General features: G+C 42.3%; 1 protein-coding gene across 6 annotated transcripts in view; it reads right to left on the bottom strand.

Annotated features, from left to right (window-relative positions):
- Positions 1-23,016, bottom strand: part of LOC140737138 (uncharacterized) — a 78,963-nt gene that overhangs the window by 42,257 nt on the left and 13,690 nt on the right. For all 6 annotated transcript variants that reach the window (XR_012101069.1, XR_012101068.1, XM_073063338.1 and 3 more), the window contains exons 3-8: positions 20,258-20,370; positions 15,445-15,513; positions 14,157-14,297; positions 10,445-10,571; positions 8,649-8,766; positions 7,152-7,315 (exon numbers count right to left, since the gene is read on the bottom strand). Coding sequence is in view for 4 of the 6 variants with exons in the window: in XM_073063338.1 (XP_072919439.1) it covers positions 7,152-7,315; positions 8,649-8,766; positions 10,445-10,571; positions 14,157-14,297; positions 15,445-15,513; positions 20,258-20,370 (732 nt within the window). In the remaining 2 variants the exon portion in view is untranslated. The remainder of the gene's footprint in view (positions 1-7,151; positions 7,316-8,648; positions 8,767-10,444; positions 10,572-14,156; positions 14,298-15,444; positions 15,514-20,257; positions 20,371-23,016) is intronic.

Genomic DNA, 23,016 nt, shown 5'->3' with positions numbered 1-23,016 from the left:
TTCCAACCTCAATGAGATCAGTTAAGGGTTAATCTTGATATATATGGCTTGGTACACTTAGTACAGGCAGCATCTATGGAAAAGATAGATGCTTTTCTATCATCTATAGAAAAGATGATAGAAAACAACGTCAACGTTTCGGGCTAAACCCCTTCGGCAGGATTGGAGAAAAAAAGCTGAAGAGTAGATTTAAAAGGTGGGGGGAGGGGAGAGAGAAACAAGCTAATAAGTGAAACATGGAGGGGAAGGAATGAATGTCCCCCAACCCCTCTCCTTCACCATTTCCCATCCCCTTGTCCCTCTCTTAGTTCCTTGCCCATCCATCACCTCCCTCTGGTGCTCCTCTCCCCCTTTTCTTTCTCCCATAGCCTTCTGTCTCTTTCACCAATCAACTTCCCAGCTCTTTGCTTCATCCCTCCCCCTCCAAGTTTCACCTGTCACCTTGTGCTTCTCTCTTCCCTCCCCCCACCTTTTAAATCTACCCCTCAGCATTTTTTTTCTCCAGTCTTGATGAAGGGTTTCAGCCGGAAACATTGACTGTATCTTTTCCATAGATGCTGCCTGACCTGCTCAGTTCCTCCAGCATTTTGTGTGTGTTGCTTGGATTTCCAGCATCTGCAGATTTTCTCTTATCTGGATTAAGGTGATTCTACTGGAATTCTACTTTGTACAGGAAATACTTAACAATGGTCCAGTCATTGCCAGTACTTTCAGTTGCTTCTGAAATTCCACAGGAAACATTGGAGACTATGAGTTACTGATGTTACCTACATTAGATAAGGAAGCTTGCACTTGCATGTTTGCTAATGGAGGTAAATTTTATCGCTTTAATATGCCAGGTATTTTTAAAGTAAAGGTCTCACAGCTTTTAGAGGACAGAAGGGAATAGTGTCCACCTGAAACACAATTTACAAACCCGTGCTTAAATAATAAAAATAAATTAGGAATTAAACATGCACAAAGATTTTTTCCATCAAGTTCCCAACATATTTTATGCAATGGACCGATACCATTAAGCAAGGGGTCCGTGGACCCCAGGCTGGGAGCCCCTGCCTTACAAGGGTTATGGATCAACTAATTGGAGTTGTAATGCTAAAGTTAGCACTTTCAAACCTAGCTCCGTGATATGTGCGTTTTCCACAGGGATTGAGGGATCATGGACTGAATTCTAATAAACCAAGTTGCTCAATTAACACACTGTCTAAATTATTAGCCAGTTATATCCACTTTATTTTCAATGTGCCTTCCCAGGTGAGTGAATTGCCTAGCATGGAACTAGGCTGATTAGTTCATTTAACAAAGTGCTACCTGGATGGTGAAAATAGTCATTTTGAATATGGAAGGCAAGTAAATTTGTGAGAAAGATTCCAAAATCTTCCAATTACCTATTGATTTACAGGCAGTTGATATGTCAAAAATGAATGGGTCATGTTGACTAAGTAATTTGAAGTAATAGGTACTGATCCAAAACTGCAAATGAGAATTGGGGCACATGTAAAGTTATACTCTGAGAATGTTCCCTGTACAGTAAACTTTAGCAATATCTAAATTACATTTAAAACCATAAGACATAGGAGTGGAATTTGGCCATTTAGTCCATCGAGTTTGCTCCGCATTCCGTCATGGCTGATCCCGGATCCCACTTAACCCTATACACCTGCCTCTAGCCATATCCTTTGAATCCATGACCAATCAAGAAATTATCAACCTCCACTTTAAGTATATCCACGGATGGCCTCCACCCCAGACTGTGGCAGAGCATTCCACAGATTCACTACTGTCTGGCTGAAAGAAATTCCTCCTTACCTCTGTTCTAGAAGTTCATCCCTCAGTTTTGAGGCTGTGCCCTCTAGTTCTGGATACCCCCACCATAGGAAACATCCTTTCTACATCCACTTTATCTAATCCTTTCAACATTCAGTAGGTTTCAATGAGATCCCCTCACTTTCTTCTAAATTCCAGTGGGTACAGGCCCAAAGCTGCCAAATGCTCCTCATATGTTAACCCCTTCATTGTTGGAATCATCCTCGTGAATCTCCTCTGGACTCTCTCCAATGACAATGAAATATGGGGCCCAAAAATGGTGGCAAAACTCTGAGTGCAGCCTGACTAGAGTCTTATAAATGCTCAGCATTATCTCCTTGTTTTATATTTTATTCCCCTTGAAATAAATGCCAACATTGCGTTTGCCTTCTTTACCACAGACTCGACCTATAAATTAACCTTCTAGGAGTCTTGCATGAGGACTCCCAAGTCCCTTTGCACCTCTGATGTTTGAATTTTTTCCCCTATTTAGATAATAGTCTGCACTATTGTTCCTTTTAGCAAAATGCAATTGCTTTACTTCCTCAGCACTACCTATCCCTCCACCCATCTTTGTATCATCCTCAAACTCTGCCTCAAAACCATCAATTCCACTATCTAAATCATTGATAAACAATGTGAAAAGTAGTGGTCCCAATACTAGCCCCTGAGAAATACCACTAGTCACTGACAGCCAACCAGAAAAAGCCAGTCGTTGCCTCCTGCCTGTCAGCCATTCCTCTATGCATTCCAGTATCTCTCCTGTAACACCATAGGAGTTTATCTTGTTAAACAGCCTTATGTGTGGCACCTTATCAAATGCCTTCTGAAAATCCAAGTAAATGACATCCACTACCTCTCCTTTGTCCACCCTGCTTGTTATTTTCTCGAAGAACTCTAGCGGATTTGTCAGGCAAGATTTCCCTTTACAGAAACCATGCTGACTCTGACTTATTTTATCATTAGTTTCCAAGTACCCAAAACCTCATCCTTAATAATGGACTCCAACACTTTCCCAACCACCGAGGTTAAGTTAATTGGCCTATAATTTTCTTTCTTTTGCCCTTCCCCCTTCTTAAAGAGTGGAGTCATGTTTGCAAATTTCCACTCCTCTGGGACCATGCCAGAATCAAGTGATTCTTGAAAAATCATGACCAATGCATCCGTTATCCCTTCAGCAACTTCTCTCAGGACTTTGGGATGTAGTCCATCTGGCCCAGGTGACTTATCCACCTTAAGACCTTTCAGTTTGCCTGGAACTTTTTCTTTTGTAATAGCAAGGGCACTCACTCCTGCTCCCTGCCACTTATGAACCTCTGGCACACTGCTAGTGTCTTCCACAGTGAAAGTAAAGTACTCATTAAGTTCATCTGCCATTTCTTTGCCCCCTTTACTACCTCAACAACATCATTTTCCAGTGGTCCCATATCAATTTTCACCTCCCTTTTACTCTTTATATAAGTGAAAAAAATTCTCATATCTTGTTTTATATTATTGGCTAGTTTGCCCTCATATTTCACATTTTCCCTTTTTATAGCTTGTTTAGTTGCCTTTTGTTTGATTTTAAAAGCTTCTCAATCATCTCTCACTTTTGCTGCATTATAAGAACATAAGAAACAGGAGCAGGAGTCGGCCATCTGGCCCATCGAGCCTGCTCCTCCATTCAGTAAGATCATGGCTGATCTGGCCATGGACTCATCTCCACCTACCTGCCTTTTCCCCCATAACCCTTAATTCCCCTACTCTGCAAAAATCTATCCAACCTAGCCTTAAATATATTTACTGAAGTAGCCTCCGCTGCTTCACTGGGAAGAGAATTCCACTGATTCATCTCTCTCTGGGAAAAGAAATTCCTCCGCATCTCCGCCTAAATCTACTCCCCTAAATCTTGAGGCTATGTCCCCTAGCTCTAGTCTCATTTACCAGTGGAAACAACTTTCTTGCCTTTATCTTATTTGTCCCTTTCTTAATTTTATGTTTCTATAAGATCTCTTCTCATTCTTCTGAATTCCAGGTAGTACAGTCCCAGGCGACTCAATCTCTCCTCGTAGTCTAACCCTCTCATCTCTGGAAACAACCTGCCTCCAGAGCCAATATATCCTTCCCCAAGTAAGGAGACCAAAACTGCACATAGTAGTCCAGGTGTAGCCGGACCAGAACCCTGTACAGTTGCAGTATGATCTCCCTGCTCTTAAATTCAAACCCTCTAGCAATGAAGGTCATCATTTCATTTGCCTTCTTGATAGCCTGCTGCATCTGCAAACCAGCTTTTTGTGATTCATGCACAAGCACTCCCAAGTCCCTCTGTACAGCAGAATGCTGCAACTTTTTTACCATTTAAATAATAATTTGCTCTTTCTTTTTTCCTTCTGAAGTGGATGACCTCACATTTACCAATATTGTACTCCATCTGCCAGAACCTTGACCACTCACTTAACCTATCCATATCTCTCTGCAGCCTCTCCATACCTTTGCTTTTTGCTTTTCTACTCGATTTAGTATCATCAGCAAACTTAGATACACTACACTCGATCCCCTCTTCTAGGTTGTTAATGTGTTTCATGAATAGTTGTGGGCCCAGCACCGACCCCTGTGGTACACTGCTCACCACTGATTGCCAACCAGAGTAACACCCATGTATCCCACCTCTCTGCTTTCTATTAGTTAACCAATCCTTTATCCATGCTAATACATCACCCCCAACTCTATGCATCCTTATCTTATGGATAAGCCTTTTATGTGGCACCTTATCAAATGCCTTCTGGAAATCCAAGTAAATAATGTCCATCTGTTCCACTCTATGCCCTCTATCCTCAATGAACTCCAGTAAGTTTGTCATACAGGACCTGCCTTTTCTGAATCCATGCTGCGTCTGCCTGATGGATCCATTTCTTTCCAGATGCCTCGCTATTTCTTCTTAAATGATAGGTTCAAGCACTTTCCCAACTACAGATGTTAAACTAACTGGCCCGTAGTTACCTGCCTTTTTCCTACATCCTTTTTTGACAGCGGTGTGGCGTGACATTTGCCATCTTCCAATCCGCTGGAACGTGCCCAGAGTCCAGAGGAAATTTGTAAATTATCATCAAAGCCTCTACTATAACTTCTGTCATTTCTCTCAGTACCCTGGGATTCATTCCATCAGGACCAGGGGACTTATCTATCTTCAGGGCCACAAGTTTGCTCAGCACTACCTCTTTAGTGATAGCTATTGTTTGGAGGTTCTCACCTCCCATTGCATCCATAACATCTCTCTTTGGTATGTTAGATGTGTCTTCCACCCTGAAGGCCAACGCAAAATAGTCATTCAAAGCCTCTGCCATTTCCTCATTACCCAATATCAATTCCCCCTTCTCGTCCTCCAAGGTACCCACATTCACTTTATATAATTCACTTTATATAATTGTGAATTCACATTCACCCTTTTCTGCTTTATATAATTATAAAAACTTTTACTGTCTGTTTTGATATTTCGTGCTAGTTTATTTTCATATTCTAGCTTCCCTTTCATTATTGCTTGCTTTATTGGAGCTTTTTAAAGTCTTCCCAATCTTCCAGTTTCCCACTACTCTTGGCGACTGTACATACAAGCTTTTAGTTTGATGCCTTCGTTTAGTTACTCAATGCTGGCTCCCCCCACTTTTACTGTCCTTGCTTTTTACTGGAATATACTTCTGTTGAGCACCGTGAAAACTCTCTTTGAAAGACTTGCACTGTTCCTCAACCATCCCACCATATAGCCTGTGTTCCCAATCTACTGTACACTAGCCAAGTCCTCCCTCATCCCATTGTAGTTTCCATTGTTAAGGTTTTAGATCAAACTATCGAAACCTAATGAAACTATTGCACCCTGCATTTGTATGAGAAACTCAATCATACTGTCACCTTTATTTGCCCCTTCCTTTGCTTTAATGCAGTTCTTAAATTCCCTTGTCAGCCACGATTACCTATCCCCACCATTCGTGAACTTCTTCTGTGGGACATATCTATCCTGTGCCTTGTGAACTATTCCCAGAAACTTCAGCCACCTCTGTTCTGTCGTCATCCTTGCCAGTATCCTCTTCCAGTTCAACTGGGCGTGCTCCTCTCTCATGCCTCTGTAATTCCCTTTATTCCATTGTGATACTGATACGTATAACTTGTGCTTCCCCCTCTCAAATTGCAGTATGAATTCAGTCATATTGTGATCACTGCTCTTAAGGTTTCCTTTATGTTAAGCTCCCTAATAAGTTCTGGGTTATTACAAAACACACAGTCTAAGATAGCCTTTTGCCTAATAGGCTCAAGCACAAGCTGCTCTAAACAGCCATCTTGTAGGCATTCAACAAATTCCCTCTCTTGCAATCTGACACCAACCTGATTTTCCCAATCCCCTTGCATATTGAAGTCCTGCATTACAATTGTGACATTACCCTTATTACTTGCCTTTGCAATCTCAACCCCACATCTTGGCTACTATTTAGAGGCCTATATATGATTCCCATAATGGTTTTTTGACTCTTGCAGTTTCTTAACTCCTCCCACAAAGATTCAACATTCTCTGACCCCATGTCACCTCTTTCTAAAGATGTAATTCTGTCTCTTAGCAACAGAGCCACACAACCGCCTATTCCTTCCTGCCTGTCCTTTTGATAAAAGTATATCCTTTGATGTTAAGCTATCAACTATGGCCTTCTTTCAGCCGCGATGCAATGATGCTCACAACGTCATATTGATCAATCTCTAATTGCACAAGTTCATCCACCTTATTCTGAACGCTATGCACATTTAAGTACAACCCCTCAGTCCTGCAGTCTTTGCCCTTTTGAATTTTGCCTCTTTTGAATGTGCTTACTTTAGTGTTGGCGCGTGGCCAAGTGGTTAAGAAGTTCGTCTAGTGATGTGAAGGTCGCTAGTTCGAGCCTTGGCTGAGGCTGCATGTGTGCACTTGAGCGAGGCACTTAACAACACATTGCTCTGCAACGACACCGGTGCCAAGCTGTATGGGTCCTAATGCCCTTCCCTTGGACAACTTCGGTGGTGTGGAGAGGGGAGACTTGCAGCATGGGCAACTGCTGGTCTCCCATACAACCTTGCCCAGGCTTGGAAACTTACCAAGGTGCAAATCCATCACGAGACTAATGGAGGCCTACACACACCACACTTGAGGATAGCAATACATCAGCTTTTGTCATTGTGCATGCTCAATTACCAATTCATTTTATTGTCAAAATACTGACTTATCTTGGGTTCATTTCTTTTGTTAATCTATTTTCTACCATTTACTCCACAAATTCAATGAAGGAAAAGTACAATTTCTGAACTATCATTCTAACTCTTCTGAGTTGGAGTATCCAAGTGATTCCTACCTCTAGAACAGACCCAGAACGTAGGATGCTGGGCCTGACAGAACTTCCTCCACTCCCAGCCTTCCTTAGTCCAGTAGTTTTCCTTTTCATATCCTCCATCCTGCACAAAGTTCCAATATTCTCCGTTTGTTATTAGGAACTTGCTAGCGTGAAACTCTGGCACTCTACAGGAATGTATTTAGAACAGTTAAAGAGAAATATTTGCATGCATATTGCATACACAATACTAACCCCTTCCCACCTCACAGCTTTCCGGAGAACGGAGTAGGACAGCCAGCCAGTCAAGTCTGCATTGGTTTGAAAGAGCAATCCCATTCCTTTGTTTATTTTCCCTTTTAACTCTTAGAGTTGTAGAATACTATAGCATAGAAACAGAACCTTTAGCCCACTTACATGCCGACCCGGTCTCCTGCCGAGTGCCATCTATCTGCACCTGGACCACATTCCTCCCATCACCTCTCATCCATGTACCTATCCTGCACCTGCTACTTCTGCTAACAGCTCCATCTTGGGTACTATTCCCCGTAGTATCCAAGACATCTTCAAGGAGTGGTGCCTTAGAAAGGCATTGTCCATTATTAAGGACCCCTGTCGCCCAGGACGTGCCCTCTTCTCATTGCTACCATCAGGAAGGAGGTACAGAAGCCTGAAGGCACACACTCAGTGATTCAGGAACAGCTTCTTCCCCTATGCCATCCGATTCCTAAATGGACATTGAGCCTGTGAACACTAACTCTCTTTTTTTACACACATAGATACACACTTGCTGTAATTGAATTATATATTATTTTTCTTTCTATATTATCATGTATTGCATTGAATTGCTGCTGCAAAGTTCACAAATTTCACGGAACATGCCTGTTAGAATAAACCTGGCTCTGATTCTGATTAAAATGTGTCCTTTAGGCACAACATGATATTGTTACAATTGTTGCAGCTACAAGATTGAATCCCACTTTTAGACAGATAATGGGCTGAAGATGTGGACTGGTTATTCAGGGCTCTTACTAAATCCAGAACCAGTACAGTAGACATAAGTGTCTTTATATTATTACGGTAACTCTGATTCTACACCATAGTTGTTGGTTCTTTACTGACTTCCAAACAGACCTGGCAAGTTACTGCAGTTCATCGAACTGACCATTGGTTCAACAAGAACATACCCTGTTACCTAACAATCAAACAACTGAGTCACCTACTTTTCTTGAAAGCTTTATTCATTTGCACGTTTGGCTGCTTGTGCACATATCTGTAACTTCTGGTAAAGGGTTACTCCCAATGACTAGGTTCTCACCATACAGTATTTAAAACTGTTCCTGAGTCTGCTACTCCTACTCAAAGGCAATCAGCCAATTTACTGCTGTCTGTAACATGTTTTTCCGATTTCCTTTCTTTGTCCATTTCTTGGCTAAGCATATTGCTTGTGTGTGTGTGTTTAATGCAATTTGACTGTGCAAAGGCATTCTGTGCTATCCAATAGGAAGTTCACATACATACTTTGTTATCTTTTGTGCATATTCATTGTCCCAGCCATAAGATGGGAAATTCCTTGGTTTTCCAAAAGTAACTCTGGAAGCTGAGACTTTGATGAGCGGGTTGGCCAATGGCTGGAAACCTATAGGTGAGAACGAGGATGTAAATCAAACAAACACTGATGATTGCTACGGGAACACTCATTTCCTTTTTGCTTAAAATGATGCCATGCAATGAAAACAAAAGCATTACATCTGAATCTGTGCAATTTTTAAACTGTTCTATCTGAGTTCCCTCTGCCCTCTCTTTCCTTTGGTCCTCCCAGAGCACAAAGCATCTGAAGCCAGCTGGTCCCTGCCAGTATGTTTGTAAAACAGTCCTCGGGAAAATGCTTCCTGATTCCTCACTGTTTCAGCCTTGATCTCACCTGAACTGATGCCAAATCATGGGGACACCCTCTTTGCATTGTCTGAAGTAACTTGGTCATTGCTTTTGTCAGTAATTCGGGCAGTGGTTTATATAATCTTATCACCTTCAGTCCTGTCCTCAGTCACGGATGTACTTCTACATCCATATTCAGTTCGTTTCGTTGGTTAGAAATGTTCCATTCCTCTTTCCACAACAACATCACTGTGGATTCTACACACCTTTTTGAACTATCAACTTCTAATTTTAACAAAAATATTTAAAAAGATGTTTTCTTCCCACGCAGCATCCTATTATATTTCGCTCATTGGCTTTCCATTAGAATGGGGCCAAGACTATACATTGGTATTCCAACAGCTGTGATACCACTTATGCATTTAATCAACATTGCAGTTCAACTATAATGCTGTCCTTCTTGCCAAAAGGCAGTATTCACGTGTGAATCCAGAGTTATTTATTGCATCCGGTGCTCCTCTGTATTGTTGAAACCATTGGGTTTTGCAGCTAGAACATGCGAGAGTCATCTTGTGTGCTTAACAAAAAGCTGCAGCCCTTTACTTCCACTATGAACAAACCAAACACAGTCACCTTACTCTGACGTCATCACATCAGACACTGTCTCTGAAAGTGAAATGACGGTGATTGTGAATTATGTAGAACAGTTTCTATAATGAACAATATGTGTCATCGGCCACCCAGTACATGACCCGACAAGACCTGATGCAGATTGGAGGATCACTTCATCGAGCACCTTCGTTCCGCCTGCCGGGATCTTTCAGTAACCAGCCTTTAAAATTTTACTTCCCATTCCCACACTGTCATATCTGTCCATGGCTTCCTCTACTACCAGGCTGAGGGTAGACACAGATTTGTAGAACAGCACCTCATATTCCACCTTGGTCATCTTCAACCTGACAACATCAACATCAGCTCCTCTAATTTCGGGTAACTACTTGCCTCTGACCCTATTTTTGCCCCTTGTCTCACTAGCCCCCATTACCCCTTCTCTTTCCCCCTCCCCTGTTCTCTTGATCTGCCCATCATTCACACATTCCTCCCACTGGTTCCCCTCCTCATGTCTTTCCCTTTATCTCATGGTCTTCTATCAGATTCCATCTTCTTCAGCCCTTTGTCACTGTGCTCATTCACCATCATCTCAGTTGGCTTTTGCAGCATCTTCAGAATAATTTACTTTACCCCCTTTTTATTGATCCTGTCTGGGCTTGGACACTGATCTCTTTAACCTTATGACTAACTCACTAATGTGTCAGGTGCGGTCACAAGATGTAGGACACGAGAGGCCACTTCCAATCAGTCGAGAGCATAATGCCAGCCTAGGGAGATACATTTGCCATCTAGGAATGCTACACTGTGAATATGAGAAATCCACTGACCACTCTTTGAGGGGGCATATCTCCAGTTCAGAGGCCTTTGAACCAGGTGAATCGGTAGTTGACGAATTAGCACAGATGAAGTTTCCAGATGAATTCGCTCATGTTCAAATCCCATGAAAATTGCCCACTGGAAAAAAAAGATAAAAATGAGACTGGCTTTCATTTTGTTATTTTCCTTACAAGAAAAGTATTGCAATGCACTCTAGCCTTTGGGAAACAAACGGAAAAAAATGCAATAGGTTTATTTTTGCAATTCATTTGGAAGTTCAGTTAGGTTTTAATCCCAAACGTCACAGACCAGCTCGTCTCAGCACAGCTGGTGGTTTGGATGCTGGAGAAGATCTTAGACCTGCCATACATTGATGCCTGATGTTGTAGTGTGTGAAGGAAGAGAAGTGGGTACAGTTACTGTTACAAGAGAGAAAATGCTCAAAAAGCTGAAAGACCTAAAGGTACATGTCTCCTGGACCAGATGAACTGCACCCTAGGGATCTGAAAGAGGTAGCGTTAGAGATTGTGATGGCATTAGAAATAATCTTTCAAAAATCATTGGACTCTGGCATGGTGCCAGAGGACTGGAAAATTGTAAATTTTACTCCACTCTTTAAGAAAGGAGGAAGGCAGCAGAAAGGAAGTTATAGACCAGTTAGCCTGACCTCAGTGGTTGGGAAGATGTTAGAGTTAATTGTTAAGGATGAGGTGATGGAGTACTTGGTGTCACAGGACAGGATAGTACAAAGTCAGCATGGTTTCCTTCAGGGAAAATCTTGCCTGATGAACCTACTCGAGTTCTTTGAGGAGATTACAAGTAGGATAGATAAAAGGGATGTAGTGGATGTTGTATATTTGGATTTTCAGAAGGCATTTGACAAGGTGCCACACATGAGGCTGCTTACTAAGTTAAGAGCCCATGGTTTAACAGGAATGTTACTAACATGGCTAGAACATTGGCTGATTGGTAGGAGGCAGCGAGTGGGAATAAAAGAATCCTTTTCCGGTTGGCTGCCAGTGACTAGTGGTGTTCCGCAAGGGTCAGTGTTGGAACCACTTCTTTTTATGCTGTATATCAATGATTTAGGTAATGGAATAGATGGCTTTGTTGCCAATTTGCAGATGATACGAAGATTGGTGGAGGGGCAGGTAGTGTTGAGGATACAGGTAGGATGCAAAAGGACTTAGATTAGGAGAATGGGCAAGTAAGTGGCAAATGAAATACAATGTTGAAAAATGATCATGCACTTTGGTGGTAGAAATATATGTGCAAACTATTTTCTAAATGGGGAGAAAATCCAAACATCTGAGATGCAGAGGGACTTGGGAGTCCTTGTGCAGAATACCCTGAAGGCTAACTTGCAGGTTGAGTCGGTGGTGAGGAAGGCAAATGCAATGTTAGCATTCATTTCAAGTGGTCTAGAATACAAGAGCAAGGATGTGATGCTGAGGCTTTAAAAGGCACTGATGAGGCCTCAGCTTGAGTACTATGAGCAGTTTTGGGCTTCTCATCTTAGATGTGCTGGCATTGGAGAGGGTCCAGAGGAGGTTCACAAGGATGATTCCAGGAATGAAAGGGTTATCATACAAGGAACGTTTGATGGTCTGGGTCTGTAATCATTGGAATTTAGAAGGATGAGGGGGATCTCACTAAAACCTTTCGAATGTTGAAAGGCCTAGGCAGAGTAGATGTGGAAAGGACTTTCCCCATGGTGGAAGAGGCTAGGACAAGAGGGCACCGCCTCAGGAAAGAAAGGCGTCCTTACAAAACAGAGATGCAGCAAAACTGCTTTAGCCAGAGGGTGATGAATCTGTGGAATTTGTTGCCACAGGCAGCTGTGGAGGCCAAGTCTTTATGTATATTTGAGGCAGAGATTTATAGATTCTTGATTGGTCAGGGCATGAAGGGATAAGGGGAGAAGACCGGGAACTGGGGTTGTGGAGGAGATAGAAAAAAAGATCTGCCATGATTGAATGACGGAGCAGACTTAATAGGCCAGATGGCCTAATTCTGCTCCTATGTCTTATGGTCTTAAATAAGAAAAGGAAAAAGTTCATCACAGAGTTGTCCCTTCTAATGGCTGAGCTGAACTCTGTGATAAGGGACATAAGAATGTGCAAAATTACAGCACAGGAAAAGGCCCTTCAAACCTTGATGTTGTGCCTTTGCTGAAGTTTTATTGAAATAGTTCACATTTGATTAGGTTCATTTTACAAGAAACAGACAGATTGATTAGTCACAAAAAACTCCCACCCAGCAGCTTCTGTTGTTGATTACATCATTGTTAGTGATATAGGGATCCAAGATGGCGGCGCGATGCAGCTTGCAGCGGCCACTCTGGAGCTGATTATCTGTTATTTGTGAAGTGGTGTGCCGTGAGCAATCGTAATCGATTGAAAACGGACGTGGAAGCACAGAGAAACATCGGGAAATCTCCAGGAAGACCTTCTTCGTTGCTGCTGCTGCTGTGAGGTCCGGGACTCTGCTGGGAAGAACAGGCCCCCAGTCCTCGGGGTCGCCTTGCCGATGGCCGTTGGCGGGGCTGTCTTAATACGCTCGGCAGAGGATGGAGCTCGGAGAAGCTGTGCCAGAGGGCATGGTCGTCGGCTCGGAGATTCGACGAACTCGGAGTCCTTTCGACGGACTCAGGTCGCTTTCGGTGTGTGCTGCGTCTGCGAGGCTGGTTTCGACGGAGCTTCCATTGTGTGCTGCGTCTGTGAGGCTGAGTCGGGCGCCGCCGTGGAAGTCCATAGCGGGGGTATTCCCTTCTGCTGCCGGTGTGGGATGGCGAGTCTGTTGGGACCCTGGGGACTTGTGGAAACTGTGGTGATTTCTTTTGAACTCACAGTCCTTTAACATCTTTGGACTATTTTTACTGTGCCCATAGTCTGTTTTTTATCAATTATGCTATTTGCACTGTTGTAACTATATGTTGTAATTATGTGGTTTTGTGCAGGTCTCGTAGCTTTAGTTTTTGGTCTTGTTTGTCTGGTGGATTTGGAGCTCCTTTCCGGGAAATGCGCTAAGACGGTAGCGTGATATTAATACACAGCAGTCTCTCCGGACTCTGGATTGGGGATTGCCAAACGTTATGTGGATTTTCTGGTGTAGTCTGTTTTGTCATGTGCTTTTGTGATATCATTCCGGAGAACGTTGTCTCATTTTTTAACTGCATTGCATTTGTGGTTTCTAAATGACAATAAACTGAATCTGAATCTGAATCTGATTAGTATGGGGAATGGAAAAGGGTTTTATTTCAGGTACCCTGCGGAGGCATAGAAGAATGCCAGTACAAGTCTCCTTTCACATCCTGTGTCAAATACCCAAGTCAGATACTGCATGGATCAGGTGAAAATCAAGCCTCCTTTTACACTTGTACATCAGACCTTCTCAGGCTATGAAATAAGCTGCAATTAAAGTTGCCTCTATATTGTCCATTGAAGCACTCTCCACCCTGGGGAAGGCTTATTATTAGTAATGTTTTATTATTATTATTATTATTATTATTATTATTATTATTACTACTAGTGAGGTATGCCACCAACATAACATCTCCTGGAATTTCCCTGACTTCAGCCTAACTTCCACATAGGTTTATTTTTGTTAATAGTAGCAGAGAGTTTGAATGAGGAATGAACAAAGTTGACAAGACAGTACATTTTACTCCACCATAGAGCTCTTTGTATCTTAAATTAAATAGAAGAATGTTCACCTCCTTACCCAAGGACTGTCCATTGTTATTGGAAGCTCTAGTGCAGTCTCCTGAATGACTTTACGAACTACATCCCGTATCTTCCTCCGGTACTCAACACATTCCTTTAACGTAGGCCAGTTGAAACTTCCCCCCAGCCGACAATTCTCCTGATGATATTGAAACAGCTTTTGACAAACTGCAAGGTTATGAAGCATTTGAAAAGACAATTCGTGCATTTACGTCTTCCCTTTGAGCTCCTATAGAGTATCATCTGGCCAGCCTCTGACCTGCGTGAGTTGAACTCACCAGGGAAGTGGAGACGACATTGGCAGAGATCTAAAACCAGCCATCAATGCACCCTTTCAATGTAATTTGGAAATCTTAAGCAGAAAGTGGATGACAGGCAAGGCTAGGGTCAGATTTGACTTGATGAACTGCTGTCGATGGAATAGGTGGCCAAGACTGCCTGGATGCACATGGAAAATGCTCACCTGACCTCACTGAAGGTAGAAATATACTTAAACTTGATCCTAAACATAGCTTTCAATACATCAGTTTTTCAAACTATTGGCCATCTCATCTATAAATTCTTCCAGTGCCTCTGCCTCCATGATGGGCTGGTGTAGAGAATTTGAGAGATTCACCACCCTCTGTGAGAAGAAACTCCTGTGGACCTCAGTTTTAAATAACCACTGCTTCTAATGCAATGATGTTTCCTCATCTGAGACTCTTCCACTAGTGAAAACATCTCGACAACAATACATTGTCAGCACTACCTCCTGCCCTCTCCCTTTGCATCTTATAGTATCAATTAGATTATCCTTCACTCTCCTAAACCCCAAAGAATCCAACATGGTTTATAGATCAAACCATATTCCAGAAATTAACCCAGGAAATCTAATGTTACTTTTCTTCTACAGTTCCTTATTCACTCCAGAATTGTTGTTCTCTACTAGTTCTGGGAATTCTTATGCCTTCTATATTTGTTTAATTTCCCAGTGCATTTATCATTCACTGATATAATTTTTCCTGTTTCAACCCATAAGTGATTCACATGAGTTCTTGCTAATCACTTCCTTTCTCCACAAACATGTGAGTCTATTTTAAAGCTCTTCACTTGTCTACTCATATATTATTCTTATCAATGCCATGGCATTCCCTTTGCTGAATTCTGAATATTTTCCCATCCTCATGCTTACTGCTCCTTTGAGTACGCACACTGGAACCCAGCCAATAAACTGTAAATAAATACAACTTGACATTTGAAATGCCTGCACCCCAATCCCTGCCCGCTATTGAAAACATTTTACACACCGTGTCATCCCAGGACATCTCATCCACTCCCGCCTCAAAGAGAGCTTCAAATTTAGGTTCCACTTGCTCCTGTGGATGACAAAACAAACAGCAACTTGTATAACCATGATGTCCAGCTTCTCATATTTAAACATCAAACAGTACAGCACAGGATGAACCCTTTGACCCATGTTGTTCTGACGCAAGCAATCACTTGTTCCAATGAAGCAATGAGAGATTTAAAAAGAGCTCAGGGCCTTTTGGGACTTCTTGATGGGCTTCAGTCATAGCAATCTGTTAGGCATTTTGTAAAGGACAAATAGAAGAAATTGGGTTTAAGTGGAATGGCCGTTGTGGGAGTGATCATAGTTGGACCGGATCAGTGGTAGAGTGCTTAGTTTTAGGCTTTGGCTCAAGAGACTCAGGCGAGAAGAGGCAAAGGCCAAGCTAAGTTTCCATCTTTCTTTGTATATTACTACATACATAGTGCAGCGGCAATGGATCCAAGATCAGTGGTATGTTCTTTATGTGAGATGTGGGAACTCTGGGAGACTACATCTACACGAGGCATTTCCAGCTGTAGCTTCTTACAAACCATGTCAGGGAACAGGACCTGCAGCTGGCCAACCTTAGGCTTTTACTAGAGAATGAAGAGCTGATAGATAGGAGCAATATGGTGGTATAACCCCTAAGAGGCAGGAGGCAGATAGCAAGGTTACTGTCAGGAGAGGGAAAGGAAATAGGTAGTTCTGGATTGGATGTTATGTAATGATCCAGATTTGATTAGGGAGCTTAAGGTAAAGGAACCCTTACAGCAGTGATTACAATATTCACCCTGTACCTGGAGAGGGAGAAGCTAAACTCAGATGTATCAGCTTACAGTGGAATAAAGGTAATTACAGAGGCATGAGAGAGGAGCTGGCCAACATTGATTGGAAGGGGACAGTAACAGGGATGGTGGCAGAACAGCAATGATTGGAGTTTCTAGAAGCAGATGGAATGGTTCAGGAAGACTGGAAAATTACATATGCCACTCCCCTCTTTAAGAAGCAAAAGACAGGAAATTATAGGCCGGTTAGCCTAACTTCAGTTGTTGGGAAGATGTTGGAGTGCTGTATTAAGTATGAGGTTTCAGGGTACTTGGAGGCACATGATAAAATAGGCTGAAGTCTGCATGGTTTCCTTAAGGGAAAATCTTGCCTGAAAAATATTTTAAAAAATTCTTTGTGGAAATAACAGGCAGGGTAAATAAAAGAGAGTCAGTGGATGTTATTTGATTTTCAGAAGTACTTTGGCAAGGCTGCTAAACAAGAACAGAGCCCGTGGTATTACAAGAAAGATACCAGCATGGATTGAAGATTGGCTGACTAGCAGGAGGCAAAGAGTGGGAATAAAGGGGGCCTTCTCTGTTTGACTGTTGGTGACTAGTGTTGTTCCGCACAGGTTGATATTGGGACCACTTCTTTTCATGTTATATGTCATTGATTTGGATGATGGAATTGATGGGCTTTGTCATCAAGTTTGTAGATGATACAAAGATAGGTGGAGGGGCAGGTAGTGTTGAGGAGGCAGGGAGTCTACAGAAGGACTTGCATAGATTAGGAGAAGGGGCAAAGTGGCAGATGGAATGCAGTGGAGGGAAGGGCATGGCCTTGCTTTTGTAAAAGAAATAAAGGCATAGACTATTTTCTAAATGGGGGAATATTCAGAAATCAGAAGAGCAAGGGGACTTGGAAGTCCTAGTGAAGGATTCCTAAAGATTAATTTACAGGGTGAGTCAGTGGTAAGGATGGCAAATGCAATGTTGGTATTCATTTCAAAAGGACTAGCACGTAAGAGCAAGGATGTAAGTGCTGACACTTTATAAGGCATTGGTCAGGCCACACTTGGAGTAATGTGAGCAGATTTGGGCTGCTTATCTAGGAAAGGATGTGCTGGAATTGGGGAGGATCCAGAGGAGGTCCACAAGAATGATCCCAGCAATGAAAGGGTTAATGTATGAGGAGTGTTTGATGGTTCTGGGCTGTACTTGCTGGAGTTAAGAAGAATGGTGGGGGAGGGGTGGGAAATCTCATTGAATATTGAAAGGCCTAGATAGAGTGGATGTTTCCTATAGTTGGGGAGTCTAGGACCATATGGCAGAGCCTAAGAATAGTAAGCTGTCTCCTTAGAACAGAGATAAGAAGGAATTTCTTTAGCCAGATGGCAGTGATTCTGTGGAATTCATTGCCAGAGACAGCTGTGGAGCCAAATCAATGGGTATATTTAAAGTAAAAATTGGTAGTTTTTTGATTAGTAAGTGTGTCAAAAGTTATAGGGAGAAGGCATCAAAGGATATGGCAAGAAGGCAGATGTGTGGGGTTAAGTGGGATCTGGGATCAGCCATGATGGAATGGCAGAGCAGACTCGATGGGCTGAATGGCTTAATTCTTCTCCTCTATCTTATGGCCTTATGGTCTGAGGCAGGAGAATGGGGTTGAGTGGGATAATAAATCAGCCAAGATGGAATGAAGGAGCAGATCCAATAAGAAGGTGTTAAAGGTCAGTCATATGACCCCTAGCCAATAACACTGAGAGGTAATGTTTCAACTGGCAAGGAATGAGTATAAAAGCAGAGGGTTTCAGTTACAAGGTAGTGGTGACTCTCTCTAGAGGCCCACCATCATGGATGTGAAATGTGCCTCAGATGTGGAGATTCGAAATGGGACTATGAGGAACACACAGCCAGTGGAGTCTCCTTTTTACTGGTATTACCTTTTCTACTTTTTGATTGTTCAGGGAAGGTCAAGAAAACTTTGTAGTTGTGCACACAAGTATTGGATTGTGCAGATTCGCGTGTTCTTCCACTGAGACAATAAAGGCATTTGTTGATAATTACAGATTCTCTCTGTGCCTTCCTGATCATTATTACTAAGGGGAAGATCCTTGTGAAACTGCCCTCCACTTACCCTAACTGATGTCTTCTGGTATATTTACATAGGTTCCTTAAGGTTGTTATAGCCGGAGGTGGTAGTGGGGTAAGCTCCCACTATCTATTAAATTCTTCCAATGTTGTGCTTCTGAAATAGTCTCTGATGACCAGGTCCAGCTCCTGGCCTTCATGTGTGGCTTAACAATTAAGCCCAGTGGAACTATTACTACTGACAGGAGAAGGGGCAAAGGTGGTTACTGGTGCCTTAAAACCAGTTGCTTCAGGCAGATGGGGCTTGTCAGTTGTGACTGGCAGCTCATCTAGGAGAAGGAAAACTGATCTCAAACTTCTGCTGCCTTGCAGCTATCCCCGCTCATGGAGAAGGCTTCAGGAGGACACCCGGAGGAAAAATCTGGAGCTGGAGCCCCCAGGGTGGTCCTATGTTTAGTTCAACACTGACTGACAACTCCTGTGGCACTGAAAGTGTATACAGTAATCTATACAATTACATATATGCAATGTACACACATACACTTTCTGTTCTGGACTAGCTAATGCTTCCTGGGACATACAGTAGTTGTATTTGTTCTTTATGTTCTGAGAATGAAAGTCAAACTTGGAAGGCATTTAATCCAGATGCAGTCTAGTATAGCCAGGTTCACACACTTCAATCAGCCACAACGATGGATCATCAGGAACAGAAAGCATTGCCAAATGGATGGACTGGGCTTTATAATCAGACAGGCCAACAGGCAGTAGGTGGCACAGGTAAATAATTTTGTTGGTGCCTGGCTGAAACCAAAAGTAGACAACTGGAACTGTCAGCCCCCTCTCTACAAGCCTTTCAGTTAAAGACTTGATCAGGCAGAGGTAGATACATCCTGACCCTATTAATTTGCAACCTGATCTTCTATTGTTGGTGCTCAAGAATGAGAATGCAACCTTTGATCCACATTTTATTTTTGATGTGAACTTTGGCTCTGTTGACTGCACGTTTTACTCTGAATGTAAATTTTATAGAGTCCAGTGTCCCATTCCAGAAGCCTGAAACCAAAATCAATACTGAAGCTCAAATTGTAAGCATGGTTGTTCAGACAAAATGCCAAAACATTTCAATGGATGTAAAAAAAAAATCCCTTTGAGATTTATTCAAAAAAGTAGGACTGTTCTCCTTGGTTGACAAGATAATTTCATACCTCAGGTGACAACTCGCAGATTATTCTGTCATTATTACACTTTTTTTGTGTGAGGTTAGCTGTACCCAAGTTCACAGTGGCTGTACTTCAAAAAAGTACTGAGTTGCCTGCTCGGAGTCCTGGGCATCTGGGAATTGAGGTAATGCAACACTTTTCATTTTCATGTAATGCCATTTTCAAACTAAAACCAACTCCAGGTGAATGACACATTAAATCTAAATTAAAGCTCACTCAAATTGTTCCCGGAATTGTCCCTGGAAGCAGTTAATATGAACCATGAACATTTGACGGTCGTCTGCTATCCAAATGGTTCTCTGCTAATGGCAGGATCAGATTTTAGTGATGTCTTTTCTATATTGCATTCATAGAGCAGGATCATTTAGGGGAGAAATTACCACTGGGACGATGGGAGAGTCAGCACAATCAGACCTTGATAACAGGCATTGCCTTGAGAAAATAAGAGGGAGAAAATTCAAAAGAAATGTCAAGTTCTCTCACTGACAGCACCATGCAACATTATTAATATTTCAGGACTTTGATTATTCATGTCAACCTAGCAATCACATTAAACACAAGGGATTGGACAAAATAAATAAAAGAATGCAATACTATTTCTTTCTTTGACCTGATTTTAAACGTGTTTGTTCAAGATTAATGCCATATGAAGTATTTACTCTAGTTTCCCAGGAGATGATCTGTAATAGTCATGGATTTCTGTCACTTTTACCTTAATGAGGCCAGAGAGCAACAGTTTGTTGATGTAAAACACTGAAGGATGGCAGAAGTAGAAGATCAGAGGCAACCGTAGTTGGTTTGGGCACAGGTTGAAGCTGGACTCATCTGGAAGAACAAACAGAACCAGATAATAATTAATAATTCACTGCATATCCTACATTTACACTGGAAAAGAACAGATATTTCAAGTACTTTCTGAAATACGCTTGCTCTTCCAAGAAAATGAAAAGGGATGACTTTTAACCAACAATAGGTGCGGTTGGCTCAGGCATTTAACACAGAAGAGGGACATCATAGTAAGTTTAAAAGTGGTGAACAAAAGTGAAGAGAAACAACACAAACTGCAGATTAAAGCTGAGTACAGGATTAACTCATTGAATGACAGAAAAATAACCAGAGACCGAAACAGGATTAACCACTGCATTCTTTTTGGTCCGCAACCAGTAAAACTTCTAATCTCACCTAAAGCATATGAGAATTGGCTTATTGTCATCTGGTGCTGTGGCTCTTAGAGGGGAAGCCAAAGGTATGTACTCGGTTTCTTGGGTGTGTCTGATCAAACAATTTCTAACACAGTACCAAGAATGGAATCAAAGATGCAACCAAGATCATTTCAGACCCATGTTTGAGAGGCAGTTTAACTACGCTTTAAACCTTGTGGTTGAATGGGTTGGCCTGGGTCTAATCTCGTTGGATCTGGCTTGTTGACTGTGGTCCACACCCACTTGCCCTTACCTGGGGGGGGGGGGGGGTGGAATTCGGAGGTGGCGCCTCTACACTTGTGAAGAGTGTCGAGACCTCTCTGATAACAAGCCACAGTGGGCATGCCTTGGAAATCCTACTCCTGCAATCTTTAACAAAGGAGAAAGGAGAGGGGGAGAGGGGGAGGGTGGGCGGGGTTTTAACACTAGTCTTACTTACAGTGTCTACTGTAAGTAAGACTACTTTGCAATGTTTAAATATCTTTGATATTTACAGGCATTTAAAATACAAAATTAATGCAACTGGTTAAGAAAAAAATCAAAATGAAGTTAATTAAAACACATTAAAACATTTACAAACCAGTAAAAATATTGAACCTGAGTAAACTAATTCCTTTTCTATGGACTAAGAATTCCCATTAAAATGATCTTTCCTCAGGTCTAACTGGCACAATGCTGGGAATCCCAACTAGATTGGACTCTGCTTGTGAGTGGAGTTGCCATATAGAGTTCAGCGATAGTACAGAGTGAGAGCTGGGAGCATTTGTTACTCAGTCAGTCGTGGATATGAGTAGGAAACAATTCAATGCTTGGGAGCTGCATTGAACAGATACAAGTTCAAGTTTAGCCTTTCCTTCCACTGTTCTTTCCAGTGGGAAAGGGCAGGCTGCTCTGAGATTAGTGACTCTGCTACTTCACAATTACATTGCGTGCTAGAATTTAAACAATCAAACCCAAAAGGGACAATCACAAGTCACTGTTAAACGTAGATAGATCAACGAAGAAACAGTGCTGTGAAACTGAAACCATTTGTTCATGTTATGTACAATTCCCAAATAAATTAGCTTTCTGCAAGTCAAATCACGCAACCATTCATTGTCCTTCAGTTCAGCACCTTTCAGGAGCCTTGGCCTGGTCATATCTGTTCATGATTCCCCTGAGTTCAGCCACAGACAACATCTCATGCACGTGTTATTGTGCATTAAGGTGCAACTCACAACCTTTGTTTATTTAAGCACAAAAATACAAAGACTAGACTTTGCAGCAGAGAGACACAAGTCAACAGGTTCTTGAGGTGACTTTGTACTTGGTTGGTCTGGTTGCTGAAGCATAATTATAAGTTCCTTCAAAGAATGTAGCACTGTATGTTCCTCAGACTTACACAGTGGATCGGAGGTGTGCAATAAGGTAAAGGGACCTGGGAATACAGATCCACAATTCCTTGAAAGTGGCATCACAAGTAGATGGATTTATAAAAAGAGCTTCTACTGCACTGGGTTTCATTGGGAAGTTCTGCTGAAGTTGTATAGGATACTGGTGAGGCTTCATTTGGGGACAGTGTGCAGTTCTCATCATCTACTCCTAGAAAGATATTAATAAGATTAAAAGCTGCAGAGAAAAATTACCAGGATGCTTCTGGTACTTGAGGCAAGTTTGAATAGGTTAGGACTTCATTCTCTGGATCGTAGAAAAATGAGGGGCGATCTTATGGAGCTATGTGAAGTTTGAGAGGAGCAGTACAGATAGGGTGAATGCACGCAGGCTCAGGTTGGCGAGAGATCATTGGCAGGGTGAAAGGTGTGATATTTAAGGGCAACCTGAGAGGGAACTTCTCCACTTAGAGGGTGGTGCGAGTGTGAAGTGGTGGATGTGGGTTCAATTGTAACTTTTACGAGAACTTTGGAGGAGTACATGGATGAGAAGGCTTGGGAGGGTTATGGTCCGGGTGCACTTATATGGGACTAGACAGAAGACCAGAACAGCATGGATGGGATGGGCCAAAGGGCCTTTTTCTGTGCTTTGGTGCTCTATGACTCTGCGACTCAGTGCAAAATGCTGCAACATCAGCCACTACCTGAGAGTGGTGTGGGACCAAACAGTGGACAGGGCTGCACTGGCAGTGGCTTCACCCAAGAGAGCTGCTTCCTCCCTGACCTGTTTTCCCTCATCTCCTTCTGCACCTGCTCAGTGGCAAGGAGAGAGGTATTTTAAGTTCTTTACAGTGGTCAGTACAGCAATAATGGAGTAACTGAATGGTCCGTCAGGGTGT

This window comes from Hemitrygon akajei, chromosome 12 (assembly GCF_048418815.1).
Source record: "Hemitrygon akajei chromosome 12, sHemAka1.3, whole genome shotgun sequence".
NCBI classification, from domain to species: Eukaryota; Metazoa; Chordata; class Chondrichthyes; order Myliobatiformes; family Dasyatidae; genus Hemitrygon; species Hemitrygon akajei.
Note: the sequence above shows the minus strand (reverse complement) of the source record. Positions and strands in the feature narration are given on the sequence as shown.